The sequence below is a fragment of the Pelodiscus sinensis genome, chromosome 19 (genome assembly GCF_049634645.1).
Source record: "Pelodiscus sinensis isolate JC-2024 chromosome 19, ASM4963464v1, whole genome shotgun sequence".
Taxonomy (NCBI): domain Eukaryota; kingdom Metazoa; phylum Chordata; order Testudines; family Trionychidae; genus Pelodiscus; species Pelodiscus sinensis.
The window spans coordinates 25,408,777-25,433,764 of NC_134729.1; the positions used below are offsets into that span (position 1 = coordinate 25,408,777).

At 42.8% G+C, this 24,988-nt stretch overlaps 1 protein-coding gene across 2 annotated transcripts; it reads left to right on the forward strand.

Moving 5' to 3' along the window:
- The first annotated feature begins 252 nt into the window (after positions 1-252).
- LOC142819034 (heterogeneous nuclear ribonucleoprotein M-like) lies at positions 253-24,971 on the forward strand. 2 transcript variants are annotated; one of them, XM_075903141.1, is made up of 3 exons: positions 253-475; positions 10,428-10,597; positions 11,968-20,909. In XM_075903141.1, the coding sequence occupies exons 1-3, from the start codon at positions 375-377 to the stop codon at positions 12,156-12,158; spliced, it is 462 nt and encodes a 153-aa protein (XP_075759256.1). In that variant the 5' UTR covers positions 253-374; the 3' UTR covers positions 12,159-20,909. The 2 variants fall into 2 exon arrangements, with proteins under 2 accessions (XP_075759256.1, XP_075759257.1); XM_075903142.1 differs by lacking the exon at positions 11,968-20,909 and adding an exon at positions 24,502-24,971 and having other exon boundaries at positions 299-475.
- The last annotated feature ends 17 nt before the right edge of the window (positions 24,972-24,988 follow it).

The window sequence follows — 24,988 nt, forward strand, 5'->3', positions numbered from 1 at the left end:
CCGGGGGGGGGGGGTCGCTTGCTCCTCACTCCCGAGGGATTTTCCTGGGGGCCAGTGGTCCGGCCCCTCCCCCAGGGCAGGAGCCAAAGGGCAGCTGGTTCTCGGGGGGGGGGGGGGGCACAGCCAGCAGCTGGGCGGGTCACACACAGCTCCGCCCCCAGGCCTGGTTTGGCTCCTCCCCCGGCACCGCGCAGCCTACCAGGATGCCACGCCCACGCCCAGTCTGGCCGCGCGCGCAGCGCGGCAGCTTCGCCCTGACTCGCGCGCAGAACCGGTGACGTTACCACCCCGCGCAGCCGCAGGGAGTCCCCGTCTCCCAGCGTGCTCCGGGCGCGCGGGCGGTGACGTGCACACAAAGGGGCTACGCGCAGCAAATGGCGGCCGCGGGCACCGAGGGCAGCGGCAAAATGGAGGCGGCGGCGGCGGCGGCGGCGGCCAACGGGGCGGGCAGCGCTGGGGACGGGCCCCCCAAGGGGTGAGGCGCGTCACGGGACACGGCGCGGGGGGGCAGGTCCCGTTTAATTGGCTCGTGGCTCAGCGGGCTGGGGGGGGGCCCCGTTGCGGGGGGGAAGCGGGATGTCGGAACGGGGGGGGCTGAGCGAGTCGCGACCGGGCCGCTGGGGGGAGGGAGGAAGTCGGGGCGCGGGGGGGGGAGGTCGGAGCGCTGTGGGTCCGGGGGGGGGCGGTCGGGGAGGAAGTCGGGGTGCGGTGGGGGGAGGTCGGGGAGGAAGTCGGGGCGCGGGGGGGGGAGGTCGGAGGAGAAGTCGGGGCGCTGGGGGGGGAGGTCGGGGCGCTGTGGGTCGGGGGGGGCGGTCGGGGAGGAAGTCGGGGCGCTGGAGGCCCGGGGACGGGGGAGAGGAAGTCGGGGCGCTGGGGGGGGGAGGTCGGGGCGCTGTGGGTCCGGGGGGGGCGGTCGGGGAGGAAGTCGGGGCGCTGGGGGCCCGGGGACGGGGGAGAGGAAGTCGGGGCCTTGGGGGGAGGTCGGGGCGCTGGGAGTCCGGGGGGGAGGTCGGGGAGGAAGTCGGAGCCTGGGGGGGGCGGTCGGAGAGGAAGTCGGGGCGCTGGGGGGGGGAGGTCGGGGCGCTGTGGGTCGGGGGGGCGGTCGGGGAGGAAGTCGGGGCCGTTGTGGCAGGAGGGGTGCTACAGCCTGTTGCAATAACCGGGGATGCGATGTGAGAGTATTTGGCCTGGGGTTTGTTCTTGCTCCTGGGAACTGCATGTGGCAGTGGTTCTGGGTTTTGGGCTCCCTCCCCCTCCAGTGCTCATTGCAGGTGCTTTTGCTCCCGGTCTTCCTTAGTCTGCAGGGTGGAAAAGGGGCTTGTGGCCCAGCCTTCCTCGAATTTCTTTGACTACAGCGCAAACATACACAATTTATGCCCTGGAGACTGCCTTTCTACCCTCTTGTGTGCCAGTTCCCTTTCCTCCATCCCCATTTCAAGGCTAAACTGGAAAGTCTTCATGGATTAACAAACATGCGGATAAGGGGGATCCAGTAGATATAGTATACTTGGATTTTCAGAAAGCCTTTGACAAGGTCCCTCACCAAAGGCTCTTGTGTAAATTACATGGCCATGGGATAAGAGGGAAGGTCCTTTCTTGGATTGAGAACTGGTTAAAAGACAGGAAACAAAAGGTGGGAATAAATGGTAAATTTTCAGATTGGAGAGGGGTAACTAGTGGTGTCCCCAAGGTCAGTCATGGGACCAATCCTTTTCAACTTATTCATAAATGATCTGGAGAAAGGAGTAAGCAGGGAGGTAGTAAAGTTTGCAGATGATACAAAACTGTTTAGGATAGTCAAGACAGAAGCAGATTGTGAGGGACTCCAAGAAGATCTCACCAAACTGAGTGATTGGGCAACAAAATGGCAAATGAAATTTAATGTGGATAAGTGTAAAGTGTGGGCACATTGGGGAAAAATAACCCCAACTATACGTACAGTATGATGGGGGATAATTTGGCTACGACAAATCAGGAAAGATCTTGGAGTTATCGTGGACAGTTCTCTGAAAACTTCCACGCAGTGTGCAGTGGCGGTCAAAAAGGCAAATAGGATGCTAGGAATTATTAGGAAAGGGATAGAAAATAAGACCCAGAATATCTTACTGCCCCTGTATAAAACTATGGTACACCCACATCTTGAATACTGTGTACAGATATGGTCTCCTCACCTCAAAAAAGATATTTTGGCCTTGGAAAGGGTTCAGAAAAGGGCAGCTAAAATGATTAGGGGTTAAAGTGACTGGGACTTTTCAGTTTAGAAAAGAGGAGACTGGGGGGGGGGATATGATAGAGGTCTATAAAATCATGAGTGGTGTTGAGAGGGCCAATAAAGAAAAGTTATTTATTAGTTCCCTAAATAGAAGAACTAGAGGACACCAAATGAAATTAATGGGTAGCAGGTTTAAAACTAATAAAAGAAAGTTCTTCACACAGTGTGTAGTCAACCTGTGGAACTCCTTGCCAGAGGAGGCTGTGAAGGCTAGGACTATAATAGAGTTTAAAGAGAAGCTAGATAATTTCATGGCGGTTAGGTCCATAAAAGGCTATTAGCCAGGGGATAAAATGGTGTTGTTGGCCTCTGTTTGTCAGAGGCTGGAGAGAGATGGCAGGAGACAAATCTCTTGATCATTGTCTTCGGTCCACCCTCTCTGGGGCACCTGGTGCTGACTACTGTCGGGAGACAGGATACTGGGCTAGAAGGACCTTTGGTCTGACCCAGTACAGCCGTTCTTATGGATGCAGAATAAGGCAGCCCACACAGATGTCATATTTAAATTCCAGGACCAAAAAAATCAGCATGTACCTGGCTCACACTGTTTCTTTAAAGAAAATTCAAAGGCTCTTGTTTGCCAGGCTGAAGCAATTATTCTGAGATGAGTTTCTTTCATATTGTTTTGAGCCTCTCATATTTGCAGTCTGGGACAGACTTGAATTTTTAGAACTATAAAGAAAACCCATAATCTTCATACTTAAAAAAAGAGTAAATCATACCAGAGATCAACGAGCTAGAGTGAAACAGGCACTTACAATTGTCTATCCCCATACACACAAACCCCTCTCTTTATCTCATACCCCCCCCATCAATAAAAATAAATATATAATATGTGACTCTTCGCACTCTATCCACAGCTATTTTGGCTGGCTGTCAGTCTGGCTGGCTGGCCACCCCTGGAGTAGCTTATCAAAATTCCATTGACTACTCAATTAGTTGATTAATCACAATTTAACATCTCTAGGCTGCTGTTGCTGCTCTGTTGCTATCTTTAGTGAACTCTGGTTTTATCAGCTATCATAGATATTTCAAGTTGCAGTTTATACCCCAGGCTGTAGATGTACCCTCAGTGTGAGGGGAAGAGGTGCATTTGTAATCACAGGCACTGGGATTTATATTGGCCAATGAGCCCTTACAGCTGTTAATCTGAAGTACTAGAGTTTTTGTGTGTGTACATTTGTGTGTAATGGGAAGTGAAAGGTACCTGGATAGTATTTGGAGACTGGTTGAGGAGTTGTAGTAGCAAGTTAGTTATGCTATCTAATATTGAGGATTCATGGTGTTAAATTGCAACTGATGTTCCAGCTTGTAGCCAACACAACTTTTCAATACAAAGTAGAAATACTGTGTCCAGTACGTTTTTAAAGAATATTATGTTGAGGCCAAATTGGGATCCTTATAGGTGCCTCCGCTGCCCCCTGAAGTTTTCTTTTGAGAAGTATTTTAGAGAAACACATTTGAAACAACCTAGATAGCTGTAGGAGAGAATGCAGGCAGAAGCCCAGCAGCAGAGTGGGGGGCTATCCTGTTTATTGCACTCAGTGTAGTATGTATGATTACCTGCCCTATGGGCGGGTGGCGTATATGTACATTTGGTGCAAGGAACTCCTGGCCCTTAGAGATGGTGTACAGACTTTGGAGGCTAGGGTGGCTGAACTGGAGGAGCTGAAGTAGGCAGAGAGGTACATAGGTGAGGTTTTCTGGGACACTGTAGAATTGTCCTACCTCTGGTCAGACAGCTCCTGTGCTGTTCAGGAGGATGAAAGGCTTGGAAGGAGAGCAGTCAACAGGAGCAGAGGGAAAACTTCCCATAGTTGGGACCCTCCTTCCAGATGTTGGGGTATCTTCTCACACTGAGGTTACCTCTCCTGGGGAGGGAACTCCAGTCAGTAGGCAAAGGCATTTGTTAGTAATGAGAGATTCGATCATTAGAAATGTAGATAGCTGGGTTTGCGATGACCAGGAGAACCGTGTGGTGACTTGCCTGCCCGCCTGGTGCAAAGGTTGCCGATCTCTCGAGGCATCTAGACAGACTTATGTGTAGTGCTCGGGAGGAGCCAGTGGTTGTGGTACATGTAGGTACCAATGACATAGGGAAGGATAGCAGAGATGTCCTGGAGGCCGAATTTAGGCTGCTAGGAAAGAGACTGAAATCCAGGACCTCTATGGTGGCATTCTCAGAAATGCTTCCAGTTCCATACTCAGGGCCAGATAGTCTCAATGGGTGGATGAGACAATGGTGTAGGAAGGAGGGGTTGAGTTTTATAAGGCACTCGGGAAACTTTGGTTTAGGTGGAGCCCATCCTTCCTGTATAGACTCCCCCTATCCCAAAAGTGGATCCAGACAGTTGACACTTAACATAAAAAGGTTGCAGAGGAGTTTTTAAATTAAGAAATTGGGGACAGCTAATTGGTGCAGAGGAGCATGTGGATTGGACAAAGATGTCTCCTAGAGGAGAGTCTATTGATAGATTCTCTAGGTTTTAGTCAGGAGGAGAGGATGGAAGAGGATAAAGCGTGAGCCAGATCAGACAAACATTCACATAAAAAAGAATGACACATCAGAAAAGGGCAGACAAATAAACAGTGGCAAGTTTTTAAAGTGCAAGAAGTCTAAAAAAGATGATGGGTGAACTAGAGTGCCTCATGTTAAAGGAGGATACTGATATAATAGGCATCACAGAAACCTGGTGGAGTGAGGACAATCAATGGGACACAATCATTCCTGGGTACAAAATATATTGGAAGGACAGAACAGGTCATGTGGGTGGGAGAGTGGCATTATATGTAAAAGAAAATTTAGAATCAAATGAAGTAGAAATCTTAAGTGAATCAACATGTTCCATAAAATCACTATGGATAGTAATTCCCTGCTTTAATAAGAATATAATTGTAGGGATCTTCTATTAACTACCTGACCAGGACAGGAATAGTGACTATGAAATGCTAAGGGAGATTAGAGAGGCTATCAAAATAAAGAACTCAATAATAGTGGAAGATTTCAACTATCCCCATATTGACTGGGTGCATCTAACCTCAGGGCAACATGCAGTGACAAAATTTCTTGGAGCAGCTGATACAGGTGCCCACAAAGGGAGAGGCAATTCTGAGTGGCACGCAGTATCTGGTCCAAGAGGTAACTATAACTGGACCGCTTGGAAATAGTGACCATAATATAATAACACTTAACATTCCTGTGGTGGGAAGAACACCTTAGCAGCCCAACACTGTGGCATTTAATTTAAAAAAGGAGAACTATGCAAAAATGAGGAGGTTAGTGAAACAGAAATTAAAAGGTACAGTGTCAAAAGTAAAATCCCTGCAAGCTGCATGGACACTTTTCAAAGACACCATAATAGAGGCCCAACTTAAATGTATACCCCAAATTAAAAAACATAGTAGAAGAACTGAAAAAGAGCCACCATGGCTTAACAATCATGCAAAAGAAGCAGTGAGAGAGAAAGACATCTTCTAAAAAGTGGAAGTCAAATCCTAGTGAGGGAAATAGAAAGGAGTATAAACATTGCCAAATTAAGTGTAAAAATGTAATAAGAAAAGCCAAAAAGGAGTTTGAAGAACAGCTAGTCAAAAACTCAAAAGGTAATAACAAAATGTTTAAGTACATCAGAAGCAGGAAGCCTGCTAAACAGCCAGTGGGGCCCCTGGACGATTGAGATACAAAAGAAGCACTTAAAGACGATAAAGTCATTGCGGAGAAACTAAATGAATTCTTTGCTTCAGTCTTCACAGATGAGGATGTTAGGGAGATTCCCAAACCTGACCTTTCGTTTGTAGGTGACAAATCTGAGGACTTGTCACAGATTGAAGTGTCTTTAGAGGAGGTTTTGGAATTAATTGATAAACTTAACAGTAACAAGTCACTGGGACCAGATGGCATTCATCCAAGAGTTCTGAAAACTCAAATGTGAAATTGCTGAACTATTAACTATGGTTTGTAACCTATCCTTTAAATCAGCTTCTGTACCCAGTGACTGGAAGATAGCTAACATAACACCAATATTTAAAAAGGGCTCTAGAGGCGATCCCGGCAATTACAGATCATTAAGTCTAACGTCAGTACCGGGCAAATTAGTTGAAACAGTAGTAAAGAATAAAATTGTCAGACACACAGAAGAACATAATTTGTTGGGCAAAAGTCAACATGGTTTCTGTAAAGGAAAATCATGTCTTACTGATCTATTACAGTTCTTTGAAGGGGTCAACAAACGTGGACAAGGGGGATCCAGTAGATATGGTGTATTTAGATTTCCAGAAAGCCTTTGAAAAGGTCTCTCACCAAAGGCTGTTATGTAAATTAAGTTGTCATGGGATAAGAGGGAAGATCCTTTCATGGACTGAGAACTGGTTAAAAGACAGGAAACAAAAGGTAGGAATAAATGGTAAATTTTCAGAATGGAGAAGGGTAACTAGTTGTGTTCCCCAAGGGTCAGTCCTAGGTCCAATCCTATTCAACTTATTAATAAATGATCTGGAGAAAGGGGTAAACAGTGAGGTGGCAAAGTTTGCAGATGACACTAAACTGCTCAAGGTAGTTAAGACTAAAGCAGACTGTGAAGAACTTCAAAAAGATCTCACCAAACTAAGTGACTGGGCAACAAAATGGCAAATGAAATTTAATGTGGATAAATATAAAGTAATGCACGTTGGGGGAAAAATAACCCCAACTATACATACAATCTGATGGGGGGCCAATTTAGCTACAACTAATCAGGAAAGAGATCTTGGAGTCATTGTGGATAGTTTTCTGAAGAGGTCCACACAGTGTGCAGCAGCAATCAAAAAAGCAAACAGGATGTTATGAATCATTAAAAAAGAGATAGAGAATAAGACGGAGAATATCTTATTGCCCTTATATAAATCCATGGTACGCCCACATCTTGAATATTGCATACAGATGCGGTTATCTCATCTCAAAAAAGATATACTGGCATTAGAAAAGGCTCAGAGAAGGGCAACTAAAATGATTAGGGGTTTGGAATGGGTCCCATATGAGGAGAGATTAAAGAGACTGGGACTTTTCAGCTTGGAAAAAAGGAGACTAAGGGGGGATACGATAGAGGTATATAAAATCATGACTGGTGTGGAGAAAGTAAAAAAGGAAGAATTATTTACTTGTTCTCATAAGAACTAGGGGCCACCAAATGAAATGAATGGGCAACAGGTTTAAAACAAATAAAATGAAGTTCTTCTTCACACAGCACATAGTCAGTCTGTGGAACTCCTTGCCTGAGGAGGTTGTTAAGGCCAGGACTATAACAGGGTTTAAAAGAGAACCTCCATGAATGTACAGGCAGTCCCCGGGTTACGTACAACATAGGGACTGTAGGTTTGTTCTTAAGTTGAATCTGTATGTAAGTCGGAAACTGGCGTCCAGATTCAGACACTGCTGAAACTGACCGCCAGTTCTGACTTACATACAGAATCAACTTAAGAACCCCAGGCGTCCCCAAGTCAGCTGCTGCTGAAACTGATCAGCAGCTGATTCCAGGAAGCCCGGGGCAGAGCAACTCTGCCTGGGGCTTCCTGTAGTCAGCGCTGGTCAGTTTCAGCAGAAGCTGACTTGGGGACGCCTGGGGCAGAGCAGCTGGGGTGCTACTGGACCAACCCAGCAGCACCCCATCTGCTCTGCCCCAGACGTCCTGATTCAGCCGCTGCTGAAACTGACCAGCAGCGGCTGAATCAGGACCTGGGGCAGAGCAGCTGGGGTGCTGCTGGGTTGGTCCAGTAGTGCCCACGGGCGCTGCAGGACAAATCGGCAGCGGCCCAGCTGCTCTGCCCCAGAGTCCAAAACAAAAGCCTGGTCTGCTGGGGGGGGGGAGCACACTAGCTGCGCGCCCCTCCCCCCCCCCCAGCAGACCAGGGACACGGGGAGCAGAGCCGCAGCGGCAGCGGGGTGCCGTGCCTCTGAGGCTTTGCTCTGGCAAAGCCTCAGAGGCGAGGGACCCCGCCACAGCTGCGGCTTCAGTCTGGGTGCCTGTGGTCTGCTGGGGACGGTCCCCAGCAGACCACAGGCACCCGGACTGAAGCCGCAGCCGCGGGGGGGTCCCGCGCCTCTGAGGCTTTGCCAGAGCAAAGCCTCAGAGGCGCGGGGAACCGCCGCTGCTGCCGCTTCAGTCAAAGCGGCAGCAGCGGCGGTTCCCCGCGCCTCTGAGGCTTTGCTCTGGCAAAGCCTCAGAGGCACGGGACCCCCCCGCGGCTGCGGCTTCAGTCAGGGTGCCTGTGGTCTGCTGGGGACCGTCCCCAGCAGACCACAGGCACCCAGACTGGAGCGGCAGCAGCGGCGGTGTCCCGCGCCTCTGAGGCTTTGCTCTGGCAAAGCCTCAGAGGCGCGGGACCCCCCGCGGCTGCGGCTTCAGTCCGGGTGCCTGTGGTCTGCTGGGGACCGTCCCCAGCAGACCACAGGCACCGGATCTCAAGGGGCAGCAGCAGCGGTTCCCGCGCTTCTGAGGCTTTGCTCTGGCAAAGCCTCAGAAGCGCGGGAACCCGCCCGGTGCCCCTGGTCTGCTGGAGACGGTCTCCAGCAGACCAGGGGCACCGGAGCAGCTTACGAACGGGGCTTTCTCGCCCCGACTTCCGGGGCGAGAAAGCCCCGTTCGTAAGTGCGGATCCGACGTAAGTCGGGGACTGCCTGTATCTAGTTAAGTCCATAAATGGCTATTAGCCAGTATGGGTAAAGGAATGGTGTCCCTAGCCTTTGTCTGTCAGAGGGTGACAAAAATAGCCATTTTGATGGATGGCAGGAAAGATATCTTGATCATTACCTGTTCAATTCACTCCCTCTGGGACACCTGACATTGGCCACTGTCGGCAGACAGGGTACTGAGCTGGATGGACTTTTGGTCTGACCCAGTCTGGCCTTTTTTATGTTCTAACACTTTAGTCAAGCGCAAACTCTGAGAAAATAGGCAATTCTGTATTTTAATTTCTTCTCATTTCTACAGAGCCCTTGCTTAGTTAGTTATGGAGGATAGATGGTGTGCAGCAAATGAAGAGTCCTGTGTATCTATGCCTGCAAGTGAGACATAGATCCACAGGGCTTTTCATTTGCTGCACACTGTCTACCCTCCATAGCTAAAACATTTTTCTCCATTTATAGTATCTCAACTTACTTCTATATACCAGTGCAACCAAGCAAAAGCATAAAACAGTAGTGTTACAAAATGAATTGCTTTTGTGAGCTGGATTATCTGTTGCGTCATGTATGGTCAATCATGTGAAGATGCTGAATCCAACAGAGCTCTTTTCCCAAATGGCTTGATCAGGTACATATTTAAAATTAGTTTTGAATGAGTAAAAATCATTTCCTCTTTCTGATTCTTCCAATGCCCATGAATTCTCCCAGGGTAAATACAATTTAAAGTTTCAGTATTTTTTTAAATACCATCATTGTGAAGATGTTCCTTACAGACTTTAAAATAGTAGATTGAATAGTAAACTTTTTTCCAGTTTGGAAGCTGAATCAAAAATGTGAAACAAAAATCCAGTTTGATTCAAACAAAAGCAGAGTTTTGTTTTGGTTTTTTTTTCAAGCTTTCATCAACCGAAACATTCATTTTCCATCTGCAAAAATCATCCTGTTTCAGTTTTGCTATTTTCTGGTATTTTTCACCCTTTTTAAAAATATAGAATTTGAAAATGCTGATTTGAAAGTTAGTGTTTCTATAAAGAATAAATAGTTTCAGCCAAAATATTTCAATCTGAGTTTGCCAAATAGAACCCTGTATAAAACGTTTTTGTCAGTTTCTATTTAGTGAAAATCTGCTCTACTAAGACATTGTAAATGGGTTGCAAATGTAAATGGTCTGTGGGGTAGGTCTGCTTTAACTATGTCCTACTTGAGGCAAGAAGGACATTGTCTATCATCTGGCTACATATACTTACCCAGTTTACAATCTTCAGGACCTACTGATATGAGCTGCAGCTGTTTATTACAGCTAAGTCTCCTTATTAACAAGTCATACTTTTATCATGAAACCATGACAGTTCTAGAACTCACACACAACTCTGTTGCTTGAGACCAAAATGTATATGTATGAACTGTTTCCTTATGTATCTAAAGGTATGATCAGATTTCATTTAATGCTGTAATTGCTAATATGATGTCTAAATACTTGTACATTTTTGTTTTCAGTGAAGGTGAACGATCAAGCCAAAATGAAAAAAGGAAAGAGAAAAGTGTCAAAAGAGGGGGAAATCGTTTTGAGCCATATTCCAACCCTTCTAAACGATATCGAGCTTTTATTACAAATATTCCATTTGATGTGAAGTGGCAGTCTCTCAAAGATCTGGTCAAAGAGAAAGGTAATGGATGCTTTGGGTGGCAGAGTGGTGTCTTGTCATCTTAACTGTGGTTGACTTTGTCCTAAAAAACTGTAACTCGTTAATTGATGTTCTGGATAGAATTAGTGACATGAGGTTTTTCGTTTTGTTTTTTTGCAAGGGATCAACATTAAAGCTTTTTTGGTGTTGCATGATATCTGTTCCTAGACAGCTTTCTACACAGGATCGTACCTGTGTAGGTATGTTGGCATGTGGTTAATAGTGCTTCCTCAAAGCTTGAAAGGTGCCTTTGTCTCATGGAAAATGTCAGACTTTACATCAGGATTTGTTTTGAGGTACTACAACATGCTCTGAAGTATGTCATGTTTTGGGGTAAAGTAGGTTGTCCATTTACTGCTGATTTAGTATATGTAGCTGTGTCCTAGAATCAAAATTGAATAGTCTGACTTGTGCTTAGTCAATATCTGTATTGTTGTACAATATTGAGGAGAACTTAAATGTATTTAAGAGTGACCTGCAAAGGAGGAAATATTGGCTTGTGTCTCAGCACTTGCTGTGTTTTGTAAGTAAAGGAAACTTTTTGGAAAAAGTATTCATGATGTTCTTCCCCTTTTCCATCCTCTTCTAAAACATTTTCACATTGAATTACTAATTAGTGTATTTGGGAATTCTCGTAAGGATGGATTCAGCATCCTTACCCTCTCCAAGTCTGACACATTGGAATTATTGTGTACTTCTGCCAATATTCTAAAATGCTTCCATTCAAATGTTTTTTTACTTGTTTGCTTTCACTCATTTTCCAATCATCCTGGGAATATTAATGTCAGGATCTGAATTTCTAATGCAGTATACCAGGAGATCCCCTACTCTACAATTTAAAGGTCTCAGATTCTTTTTAAAATATTTTATAAAAAGCATACAAATTTTCTCTTGTAGGTCACTTCTTAAATACATGGTAAGAGAATGAGACATAAATTGATATGTTTTGCAAATTAGTGACCAATGTTTAATTGTGGCCTAAAAATAGGGAAGGGATATTAGGTAATGTGCTCACAAGTCGTGGCCTAAATGAAAGGGAACACAAATTTCCAAAAGGTTCTTCAATGTGTATCTGGAGGCAAACTGGAATCGAATGCATGCAATTAAATATAAAGGATTGTAGGCCGTATGGAACATTCATAATTAAATGTCTTGACTTGAAATAATATTGGTACCTAATTTAACTGCCTTCCTGTATCATTGGTACATTAATTATGAATGATCCTATGTTTTAGAACTGATGTAACTTTTCTTGGATGTGCAAGAAACATTGGGTTACGGGAGTGTCTCTTGTAGATGTCTTTAAGTACTATGTTGAATTCCATTCCGAGTGTCTTGTGGTTTTTCTCCAGTTCACGTGGATGGAAAAGTCCGATGTGAGATTGTTTCCTGCCTTGCTGTTCAGCTACTCATTCCTGCAAATGCTCCTAGGGGAACAGTGAAACCTCTTCATTCTGTCTGCAGGGCTTGTCATGTTAAAAATCCAGATGTATTTGTTCTTGGTTTTTGGGACTGCTCAAAACTGTGTTTTTTAACAGTTTAGATTTGCTGTGTAGTTGGGATCTATTTTAACTAGTCATTGATTTTATCCAAATTGGTTTTCTTGTGCTGTGCCTGAACTTGCTGAATTGGAATTTCTTGATACAAGGTGTAGTAGTTCCAAGAACCAGGAATGTGATTTTGAAAATTCTGTTAGAACTCTTGGTCAGTATGTGTAAGAATTACAGGCCCAAAATTTAATGTTTTGGGAGCATGTGAAACTGCTTTGAAGATAAAGGATAAATGTAGGTGATGGATTTTACTTCTCCATCACTCTGCATGTAGAAGATTTTAAAGCTATTCACAACAATGGCATATCAGGTTGCTGAACGTAGAAGCAATTCACTTCAATCAGCTGTTTTGTGCCAGTAAGTATGGTTTAGGAGACACGAGCTTGGAGGTCTGCTCATCTCCAAATTGGTTTTCAGATGTGTACATCTGAAATCTTTAAAAAGGTGGCATATCACTCTGAAGAGTGGTGCCTTTTTGTTCAGTCATTTCAGTGTATTGTGTTGGTGAAACTTGGAATTACAGGTGTGCAGTGTCACCATTTTTAATAACTCTTAGATGTTCTTGTTTTAAACTCCCTTGTATTGGTTAATAAACCCTGTTGAGTTAAACTGATGTCAGTAGCATTGTACATTGGTAAAAAGTTTCTGCAAATGAGTGAGGCCATGTATAGCGTTTACTGAAATGGCATTTCAGTATGTATGTGAAATATAAACGTGGAAAAAATTGCATGTCAAATAGTGTACTTTCTCTTTCCTGGCCCCCTAACAAATGAAAAAGAGGTTGGAGAGCTAATGTAGTTTCCCTTTTCATCTGATATTTCAGAGCTCTTAGCAGTTCATGTTACTAGTAGGGCTATTGGTTGATCAGTCAACTGACACAATTAAAAAATCAAGATTAATTGCACTGTTAAACAATAGAACAACAATTGAAATGTGTTAAATATTGTGTCTTTCTACATTTTCAAATTACAATACAAAACAGTTCTGACATCATTTTTGCATCACAAATATTTATAAAAAAACCTTTCAGTTCAGTTTATACAAGTATTGTAATGCAGTCTCTCTTGTGAAAGTGCAAGTCAAACGTAGATTTTGTTACGTAACTGCATTAACAAAACAGTATAAAACAGTGGTGTCTACAACTCCACTGAGTCCTCCTTCTTCACATAATTGCTAAGATAAATGTTTGTTTACATTTCCAGGATATAATGCTGCCTGCTTCTTATTCAGTGTCACATGAAAGTGAGATCAGGTATTTGCATGACATTTCTGTAGCTGGCATTACAAGGTATTTACATGTCAGATACATTAAGCTTTCATGTGCCCCTTCATACTTTAGCCACTGTTCCAGAGGACATGCTACCATGCTGGTTACACACATTTTAAAAAAATCATTAAATTTATCACTGAACCCTTTTGGGGAGAATTATACATTTTCTGCTGTTGTATGCATATTTTACCATATTTCTGGATGCTGACCCAATTTGTCTTGGTGGTCATTTTAAGAACACGTTTCAATGCAAATTTCACAAAATGCAAAGAACTGGTTTGAAATTTCACATAGCTACAGCACTCTATCTAAGGCTTAATAATCTGAAGTGCATTCCAAAATCTGAGAACGACAGTGTCATGCATGCTTCCAGAAGTCTTAAACACGTAGCAGTCTGATGTGGAAACTATAGACTCCAAACCACCAAAAAGGAAAACCAGCCTTCTGCTGGGAGCATCTGACTCAGATGATGGAAAATGAACGTGTGTTTGGTCTGTACTACTTACGATCATTTTAGCACGGTGACTCCCAACCGCCGGTCCGCGGCCTGCTGCTAGTCCGCAACTCGCTGGTTGCCAGGCTGCGGCGGCTGCCAAAACTCAAATCAGCTGTTCAGAGTGGCTCCGCTCAGGCAGCCTGAGGCGGATATGGAGGAGGTAGCGTGCATGCCACACATGGCTGCTCCCCCTTCCTACATGGCTGCTTTTGCTAGTGGCAGTGCTATAGCTGAGGTGACAGCAGAAGAAGGCAGTGCCTCCCTCCTTCTTCCCTCCCTCTCAGTAATAGTGGCCAGCCGGGGCTCCATGCTCGTCTCCCTCCTCCCCCGTGGGGATGTGAGGCACGCTTGGGAAGGCAGGGGCGCAAAGGAGGAGGGAACATGTGCACTGCTAATGCCCGCTCCACCGTCTGCACGGCAGTAACAGCCACACTCCCTGGGTGGGGCAGCCTCACTCTGGGGAGTGTTGGCATGGGGGAGGGCAAAGAGCTGTTGGTGAGAGCATGGTGGGGTTATGGGGCAAAAGTGTGTTGGCATGGGCTACGGGGTTAGAGGCTAAAGAGACATGGGGCATAAGGATAGGGGTCAAATAGTGTTAGGCGCTGCAGAGCAAGGGGCTGGATTGGGTCTAGGTAACATATTTGCATAATGAATATGCAAATAAAATGTTGCCAGTCTGCCAGAAGTTTGTGAATGGGTTTGCCGGTCCCCGATGCAAAAAAGTTTGGGAACCACTAATGTAGCAGAACAAGTCATTAGCAGGGACAAATCCTCTGGAATGGTAGTTAAGCCTGAATCATAGAACACCAGTACTGAAAAGGACCTCGAGACGTCATTGAGTCCAGTCTCCTACCCTCATGTCAGAACCCAGTACTGTCTAGACTATCCCTGATGTCTATCTAATCTGCTCTTAAATATCTCCAGAGATGGAGATTCTACAACCTCCCTGGGCAATTTATTCCAGTGTTTAACCATTCTGACACTTAGGAAGTTTTTCCTAATGTCTAACCTAAACTCCCATGCTGCAATTTAAGTCCATTGCTTCTTGTCCTATCTGCAGAGGCCAAGGACAACAATTTTTCTCCCTCCTCCTTATGACATCCTTTTAGATACCTGAAAACCGCTATCCTGTCCCATCTCAGTCATCTCCTTTCCAAATTAAACAAGCCCAATTCTTTCAATCTTCCTTCATAGGTCATGTTCTCTAGACCTTTAATCATTCTTGTTGCTCTTCTTTGGATCTTCTCCAATTTCTCCACATTTCTTGAAATGTGGTGTCCAGAACTGGACACATGACTCCAATCGAGGCCTAATCAGCTCAGAGTAGAGCGGAAGAATGACTTCTCGTGTCTTGCCCACAACACTCCTGTTAATGCAGCCCAGAATCATGTTTTTTTGGGTTTTTGTTTTTTTTGTAACAGTATCAGACTGATTCATATTTAGTTTGTGGTCCACTATGACCCCTAGATCCCTTTCTGCAGTATTCCTTCCTAGATAGTCGTTTCGCATTCCGTATGTGTGAAACGGATTGTCCCTTCCTAAGTGAAGTACTTTGCATTTGTCCTTATTAAACTTCATCCTGTTTACCTCAGATCTTTTCTCCAGTTTGCCCAAATAATTTTGAATTATGACCCTGTCCTCCAAAGCAGTTGCTACCCCTCCCACCTTGGTATCATCTGCAAACTTAAGTGTACCCTCTATGCCAATATCTAAATCATTGATGAAGATATTGAACAGTATCGGTCCCAAAACAGACCCCTGCGGAATCCCACTTGTTATACCCTTCCAGCAGGATTGTGAACCATTACTAAGTACTCTGAGAACAGTTATCCAGTCAGTTATGCACCCACCTTATATTAGCCCCATCTAAATTGTATTTGCTTAATTTATTGATAAGATCATGAGACCATATCAAATGCCTTACTAAAGTCTAGGTATACCATGTAGACCTCTTCTCCCTTATCTACAAGACTCTTTATCCTATCAAAATAGGATTGGTTTGATATTTATTTACAAATCCATGCTGGCTGTTACCTGTCACCCTGTTATCTTCCAGGTGTTTGCAGATGAATGCCTTAATTACTTGCTCCATTATCTTCCCTGGCACAGAAGTTAAACTGACTGGTCTGTAGTTTCCCGGGTTGTTCTTATTTCCCTTTTTATAGATGGGCACTATATTTGCCCTTTTCCAGTCTTCTGGAATCTCTCCTATCTTCTGTGATTTTTCAAAGATGATAGCTAAAGGCTGATACCTCCTGTGTCAGCTCCTTGAGTATTCTAGGATGCACTTCATCGGACCCTGGTGGCTTGTAGACATCTAATTTTCTAAGTGATTTTAATTTGTTCTTTTATTTTTACCTTCTGAGCCTACCCCATTACCACTAGTATTCACTGTTAGGCATTCCTTCAAGACCGAAACAAAGAAGTCAATCTTCCATTTCCAAATTTTCGGTTACTTTTTCTCCTTCCACACTGAGCAATGGACCTACCCTGTCCTTAGTCTTCCTCTTGCTTCTTATATATTTATAGGAAGTCTTCTTGTTTCCCTTTGTCTGTAGCTAGTTTGAGCTTGTCTTGTGCCTTTGCCTTTCTAATCTTGCCTGTGCATACCTGTATTGTTCACTTATATTCATCCTGTGTAATTTGTCCTTGTTTCCACTTTTTATTACTCCATTTTGATTTTTAGATCATGCAAGATCTGGTTAAGCCAAGGCGGTCTTTTGACATACTTTCTATCTTTCCTACGCAGTGGAATAGCTTGCTTTTGGGCCCTTGGCAATTTTTCAAAGGAACATTACTAACTCTCTTCATTGTTTTTCCCCTTAGTCTTGTTTCCCATGGGACCTTACCTACCAGTTCTCTGAGCTTACCAAAATCTCCCTTCCTGAAAACCATTATCTGTTTTGCTGTTCTCCCTCCATTATTCTAAGGAATGGTAGAACTCTATGATTTCATGATCACTTTCACCCAAGCTGCCTTCCACTTTCAAATTCTCAACCAGCTCCTCCCTATTTAAGATCAAATCTAGAACAGCTGCCTTGCTACTGGCTTTTTCAACCTTCTGAAATAAGTTATCTCCAATGCAGTCCAAGAACTTATTGCATAGTCTGTGCCCCACTGTGTTAGTTTCCTAACAGATGTCTGGATAGTTGAAGTCCCCCATTACCACCAAATCCTGTGGTTTGGATGATTTTGTTAGTTGTTTTAAAAAAACCTCCTCCACCTCTACTACCTGGGTAAAAGGACATATGAATCTTCAGCACTTTCTTGCGACTCTGGCTATAATGGTGCTACATGAATGCCTCTTTCTTTCAAATGATTGTAAACAAGCGGGCAGCATTATTTTTACAGCCATTTAGTCAAACAAGAAGTAAGACTGAGTGGATTTTCTAGGCTCTAAGTGTTACATTGGCATTCAGATATTTTTTGTACATAATTCTACAGTTTTAAGTTCAACTTTCATAATAGATTGTACTACTGTACTTTTGTTAGGTGACTTCAAAATGCAATGTAAATATTTGTAATCAAACATGTTAAGTGAGCACTGCGCATTTGGTTTTCTATTGTTTAACAGAATGATTAACTGCTGTTGCTTGACAGTCCTAGTTACCAACTTTTATCTGTGGTGCAAACACATGCTACACATACTCACTTTTACATGAAGTATTTGATCTGATTCTACTAAAATACTTTACGTTTTCTAATACAGTTTTCTAACTTTGAGAGGAAGCAGTTGGCTAGGACCTGCAGTTGTGCGATGGAGCTGCAATATGTTAATCAGAACTTGAGACTAACTAGCTTTTAGAAGCAAACTGGCAAGAGCTGTAATTGGAACTACCCTCAAGTCATATTAAGACTATGGAAGTTGATGGTTATCATTGACTACATCTGCAGTAACTGTGGCTGCATCCTTTTATCCTAATTGCGAGAAATAATACAAATATGGAAACATTACAACCTGGATTTGTATTCAGAGGTAGAACAGCAATATAAAAAAGGACAGGTGGCTTGCTCATCTACGTGACCTGCAAAAATTTTAAATAATGACCATTTCCTGAAACTTCATTGTTTTAAATGTCTAATCCCTTTCAACTTATTATATTCCTGTTTTTCTCTTCATGATTCAGTTACTGATGTATTTTGTGCCCTGGATTTGTTAGGGTTGTAAGAGTGTAGTTGATTATCCAATTAACTGATAAGCAGAAGCTTATAGGTCAATGCTATAGACTAAACACATTCTCTCCCCCCCCCCCCCCCCCATCAGTAATGTGTTTTTTTTTTTTTTTTTTTTTTTTTTAAGCAGGCTGGCCAGCAGCCCAGCTGCGTCCTGGACCTACCCCTGCTGCAGCTCTGCATTTAAAGTGTATTAGGAGCCAAGCAGGCAGGCAGCCCAGCTCAGTTCTGGCTCATGCCAGGTCCGGGAGCTCAGACTGGCCTCCTCCCCTACCCCCCTCTCCCCCCGGACAGTCTGCTATGGGACTAATAGTCAACTAACCAATAAGAATTCATGAGGTTCATTGACTATTCAATTAACTGATATTTAACATCCCTAGTTTATGATAGGCACTCTGTGGTGCAGCTTCCAATAGTGATTAGGGTTTGTGAGCTATTGAGCTATTGTAATAGAAAAGTTAATGTAAAAAAAGTTGACAAACCCAGAGCACACAACTGAGACAAGAGTACTCAGTCAAGCTGTTAAAGCTGAATCCATGTACACAAATTGTGTGGGGGAGGGATAGCTTAGTGGTTTGAGCATTGGCTTGCTAAACCTTGGGTTGTGAGCTCAATCCTTGAAGGGCCATTTAGGGATTTGGGGCAAATCTGTCAGGGATGTTACTTGGTCCTGCTGAGAAGGTAGGGGACTGGACTTGATGACCTTTCAAGGTCCCTTCCAGTTCTGAGATAGGTATACCTCCATATTATAAGGATGTGAAAGGTTAACCCAGGGGATGGGGAACCTCAGGGATGGGGCTCAGAAGCGGCCCCCACTTGCCTGGATCTAACCTCCAGGCTCAGCATTGGGATTCTCATGCTGGCATTCCAGTCCTCCTGCCACTCATCCATCTGCAGGTCTGGAGCACACAATCTACTAGCCTGGGCTCCCGAGGCTCTAATGTGCATGAGGAATGCGGGGAGTGTCTTTCTGCTTCTTTCTTGTGTGCAGGCCCTGACTGATTTTTTTTTTCTGTGGATCAGCGGCCCTCGACCCAAAACAGATTCCCCACCCACTGGTTTAACCAATTGGCTGCAACTGGTAAGCATCTTCTGTTTAGGGTGATGTTAACTGGTTGGGGCTGGAGCACCTCTCTGTCTGCCATGGGTAGGGGGCTGCTTCAGCTCTTATGGGGCACACAGTAAACAGGGGCTGCTCTCATCTGGAGCAGTCTCTCTCCACTGTGGGCTGGGGACCGTTGGCCCTTGCCTAGATCCTGCTTAGTAGGTTAACTAGCTAAAGTTTGGGACAACCTAACTTTTAACTGATTAACCAGGATCTCTACTATACACAACTTAACCATAATTCTCATTATACTATTAAATATAAAAGTTTGGCATAGGTAGATCCAGGAATTTAAAGTACTTCAGAAAAAATAAAATGCCCTCATAACTTGAGAAATAAGTTTGCATAAGTGTTTCATCACAAACCCTAAAAAAATCAAGGAAATAACTTGAAACAGTTTCATTCAACATAATGCCAATTTTTGTGTATTGCTATCCTGAACGTATTGTGTGCTGCTTTCATACTGTATGTTTTGGTAATACAGATTCTCAGTGAATCTCTTCATGGTAAAACACGTCACCTTACTTTGTCTGATGCTCATAGCTTTTTGTGTGAAATTGGAGGGGAGCATGAAAAACTTTGAGCACCATCTGTCAACAGCTTGAGCAATGTTTGGTCTTTTCTGCTTAGTTACTATCTCAGATATGATCAAACTGATTTGCTTCTGGCTGGTAGCAAAAACTATGATGTAGATTGTGTAGGTTATGGTTTTAAAATCTCTGATTTAACTGGTCATGATATCATGATTGGTTAACAAATTTTCTGGTAAGATCTAGGCTTTCACGTCAAGTTTTCTAAACCTTTATAATCTTTGACTGGAAAATGAACCAAGTATAAGCAAAGTTCTTTTCAGGTTTGCCAAACAACCAATAGGGGTTGAAAGAATTGGATGTCAACCTTTTATAAAAGCCGTGCCTCTGGAATACATAAAGTACAACTTCTCATGTCTGCCTGCTTCAGATCATGAAATTTGGGTAATCCGTTTTAGAAGTAACACATTTCAGCTCTTATTATCCCAGACATGGGCAATATAGTATAAAAAATAATGGGTGAGATCTAGAAGAACTTGCTAGAAGACACCACAAAAGTCAAACATGTCTTAAAAGAACACTTAAAGGCTTTCTCTACAAAAGTTAAATTTTAAACTTCAGAAATCCAAGACACAAATTCAGTGCCAATGTTGGAGACTGCATTCAATCAGTAAGTAAAGTATAATATGATTAGCCCTGCTTTAATTGGAACTCATAATGCAAGCCTAACTATATGGAATTAATCACTGTAGCATATCTCTATCTTAGAAGTATGACAATCCTATTTCTGGCATCTCTTTAAAAAGAGCTTCTATGAAATACCTTAAATCAAGCCATAGTGAAATTAAGGTTGTTTTTATATTGGGACTCATGAGTCAAATATATTGGGAAATGTATAGTAGATTTCCTCAAATTTTGGAGATATAAAGAGTGGTTAAGCTTTTAAAAAGGGGAAAGGAAGTTGAAATGTTGTACAAGAACTGTACCCATTTTGCTCAGAGCAGGCTTTATGCTTAATGGTTACTTTTGAGCCACCATCTTGTGGGAAGGGCCAAATTTTGTGGAAACTTGACAGTCATGCCAATTTTTCTACAGATTTTCAAATAAATCAACACACTTGCTAATCCAATCTCTGACTTGGTCATGTTTATTTTAATACGTCCCTTCTTCTCCAAACAAAATTCAAATGTACAATGGCAGGGAGATGGAACAGATCTAAATTAGGTCTCTTGTTTCATATTTTTAATATTTTCTCCCTTCCTTTCCAAACTCTTATGTTTAAAACTTACAACAAATAAACAAATTTTGATAGTGCCCTAACTTTCATCATTTATATTTTTAAACATATCACATGCTTTTTCAGGTGACTTGATGATGATTGTCTGTTCATTCTTCTCGGAGCTAGTCTCTTTGTAGACAAAACTTGTAATTTCCTATGTGGAAGAATCTTTGCAACTTGGAAACTCATTTACAGTTAAATTCTGCCAAAAATGACAATAGCAAATACCCATGTACTCATTCTACTTATCGCAATACAGAATTTCTTCCCACGTAGTAGGGTTTTTTGTGTGTTTTGCCTTTCCTTTTTTCTCTTCACCCACTGCTTACAACGGAAAGGGAAACTTAGTTCTTGGAGCATGTAATGGTGTGCTGATGTTAGGGGTGTTAATGTTAAGTGTTTATTTAGGCAAATTTGGAACTGCTGAAGATTTCAGTTTAGTGATGTGAATGGTTGACTGGTAAGCCTCATCTTTAATGGGGGATGCTTACTGGTTCTATTTGACGACTAGGGGCTAGAGCAGCTCTCTCCCCACTGTAGGCAGCCCACCTAGCTGGAGTGGCTCCCTCACCTGCTCCCCCCCTTTAATTGGTTAACCATCCGTACATTCCATTTAACTGGTTAGCCAATTAAATGGGATTTTACATCCCTATTAAGAACTGGATTTTTTTGTCATTTTATATCAACCATAGTTTCTAATGTTGCCTGGCCCATACCATGTGACTAAGTGCAGAATCCACTTCTCATATTTCTTCTTTAATCTAGACTTGCTTTCCTGGATGTTGGGCTAGCATGTCATTTGTCACATGGTGTCCCTGTTCTGAAATTTGGCTGCTCCTATGAGGCTCAATAGGTTAAGCATAATTTGAGACAACTTTTTAAAATATGAATGAATAAAATGTACATAGAGCTCGGAGCAAAACTGGTACATAGTTTAAGGCTCTGTGTGAAAGACGTGAAATAGCCACTAGGGAAGAATTCAGAAAATCTTGCGGCTCAAAGGTCAGAACTTTCTTAAGAGGCCATTGGACTGATTACAGGGATAAATGTTAATTCAGTTTTTGTCTGTGGCTTTGTTACATTTGAGCCTACCAAGGAAATAAGCTTGTTTTTGGAGGAGTTTGTGGAGACATTTGTGTATCCATTGCAATGGATTTGATTAGTAGTGTGGCATGCAGAACAATATCGTTTCAATGGATCATTAGTGCTACTGGGAGTATAAAGGTTACTTCTGATTTCTAGTCTTTTGACTTTCGAGAAACGGATTGTCTGTCTCAGGTCATCCGAGAACTGGTTTTTTTTGTCATATCACATTTGCATACTTGTTAAAACACTGGTTGGAGTCTGGCTGCTGCTGTTTAAACGAATGGCTTTCAGAATTTCCTGGTAATGCTGAATATTTATGCCCAAAGTAAGTGGTAACTTTTTTATGGCTGTATTGGCAGGAGTACTCAAGGACTGTACAGTGTGTATACAAAGGAAGTGGAGGCTGCCCTCTCAGTACAGAGTGTAGGTCAGGGAGACATCAGCTCTTGAGTTAAGCTTCTCTTGATCTAAGTGAACTGGCTGTTTGGATCCAATGTTGGCAACTATAGTCTCCAGAAATATTACCTCTCATCTGCAGTATTCGTAATGTAGCTTAGAACCTTGGCTATAAACACACTTGTTTATAAGCTTCTACTAGGTTCATAATAGAATTTTGGAATCTGTTAACATGACATGAGGAAACTCTTTTGCTCTACTTGGCACTGGTGAGACCACAGGACTCTGAGTCCAGTTCTGGGCCCCACACTTCATAGAAGATGTGGACAGACTATACAGTCCAGAAAATAACAAAAATGATAAAAGGTTTAGAAAACCTGACCTCCAAGGAAAGGTTAAACGAACAGGCTGGAGATGTTTAGTCGTGAGATTCTTCAGGGCTCTTACAAAGAAGATGGTGATCAATTGTTCGTGTCCACTGAAATTACAATACCCAATCTGCAGCAAGGAAAATTTAGCTTAAAAGTTAAACCATTTCTAAATTCTGAAGATAGCTGAGAAGTGGAATAGGCTTTTGAGAGGTTGTGGAATCCCCCTCATTGGATAGTTTGAATAATAGGTTAGACAAATAACTGTGAGGAATGATCTAGATATACATGGCTCTGCTTCAGCAATGGGAGGCTGGACTAAATGACCTTTTTGAGGTCCCATCCATCCTTACATATCTGACATTTTCATAGAATCATTAATGGACCAGTATTAATTTTAAAACCTTGTTTTACTTGTCTATTTTGACTACTTGATCCTGTTAGTTTCTGATTTCTCCAAATAAAGGAAAGGGTGTAGTAATACATCTCTCTGGGTCTTAAGGTCTCCTTTCCAGTCATTTGTGGAAAGAAATCTCAACTCTCCATTTTAGTGTTTGAGTAGATACTTCAACATATCTGAAAAGCGATACTCCTTCAGACTTCAATTGTTCAGTGTTACCTTCCTCTGCTAAATAGCAATTCTAAACATAGCCTACAGGTCTTCTAGTTTCCGGAGTAGATCTTCGTGTAAACAGATAAAGCTGAAAATCTACATGGAAGGCCTCTCAATTTTAATGTTAATCTGAGTAGTTTTGGCTAGAAATTTGAAGTTCTGTATAAACAAGCCAGGAAAGCTAGTCTTCAGCTGTACTTCTGTATGCCATTTGCTTCAAACTCAGCAGCCATTTCGGTAGCTTGTATTTTGGACTTATACAGTTTGGTTATAGTGATAATGAATTGGCAATCCTAATCTTTGGTGGAGAAATGTAGGTTTAGTTTTCCTACAAATTAGTCTTTGCTACAGAGTCTAGATATTCACTTAATTTTTATATCCCTTAGGTGTTTAAATTTGAATAACTTCAATTATAACCTAACTTGATTATGAAAGCTGCTGCAATTTTCATTCCCAATACAAATAATTAAGTCTACCTTCCCCTTCAACTTAATTGGAAGGCTAATTATTTTCAAGAAATCACTAGCTGAGTTGCTGACAAATAGTTGGGTACAGTTTTGGTGGGGGTGTGGTGTGGGTTTTTTTAAGACAGCTCTAGCTGTCCCTTGTAGCATTCAGAATGAACTTGTAGCTGCTTAATGTCTGGAATATCAGACAGAAGGCTATGTACTATGTCAGTCTCCAATAGAAATCTGATCCTTGGAAAAATGAAAACTACTCTTGCAGATTTCCCATGGATTTGGATTGCCACAAGTGATTTGAGTATTAAAGGCTGAAGAAACTGATATTGTGGAAATAGCTTGTTTTGAGTGGAGGTTAATCAAGAACCTACTTAATTATCATTTCAAGACTTTACTGCACACCTGTAATGTCCATCTTGGTGGTTTAGAGTATATGGAGTGTTTCTGGGCTTTCTTATAAGGCAGAGGCTCCATACAAGGTTGTTGACTGTTCTAAATTCCCATTGTTTTCTTGGCTTTTCTCCCTTGGTATATGTGTCGTCTGGAATCTGATTTGTAGTTGGTGAGGTAACATACGTGGAGCTGTTAATGGACGCTGAAGGAAAGTCAAGGGTAAGTGATTGAGAGAATTTCTTCTGTGGATTTTACTACATGACTAATGTAATTGTGTGGTGGTGTGGAACCAAATGAAATCAAGAAGGTAGTGTGTATGGATAGTGGCTATGTATCTAGGTACTGCCCAAAACCCTTTGTGGGATGGGGAGGAGATGGGATGGGATGTGCAGAGAGTATCCGTATTGTACTCATTCGGCGTTGGCTGTGAGGTGAATCATGCATGGACCCATAGCAGTATCTCAAGTGGTACATTAATGTAAAACCCGTGTCTTTGAAAATGTCACTTGTAGTTGTTGAATTTTTATAAATTCAGTGTGCAAAAGCAGGTTCTGTAAACATTACACTTCTTATGCCAGTTAATAGAAGGCAAATGTCTAAACTTAAGACGTGTAGCTTTAGCAGGTGTCAAGCTACTTTCTGTGAGGTGAAGG

What these genes read in the sequence shown, in the direction of transcription:
- LOC142819034 (XM_075903141.1), top strand. Translation starts at nt 375, where the DNA reads ATGGCGGCCGCGGGCACCGAGGGCAGCGGCAAAATGGAGGCGGCGGCG. An exon ending in GGGGACGGGCCCCCCAAGGG is followed by an intron (nt 476 to 10,427) that starts GTGAGGCGCGTC and finishes TTTTGTTTTCAG; the next exon opens with TGAAGGTGAACGATCAAGCC. An exon ending in AGATCTGGTCAAAGAGAAAG is followed by an intron (nt 10,598 to 11,967) that starts GTAATGGATGCT and finishes GTTTTTCTCCAG; the next exon opens with TTCACGTGGATGGAAAAGTC.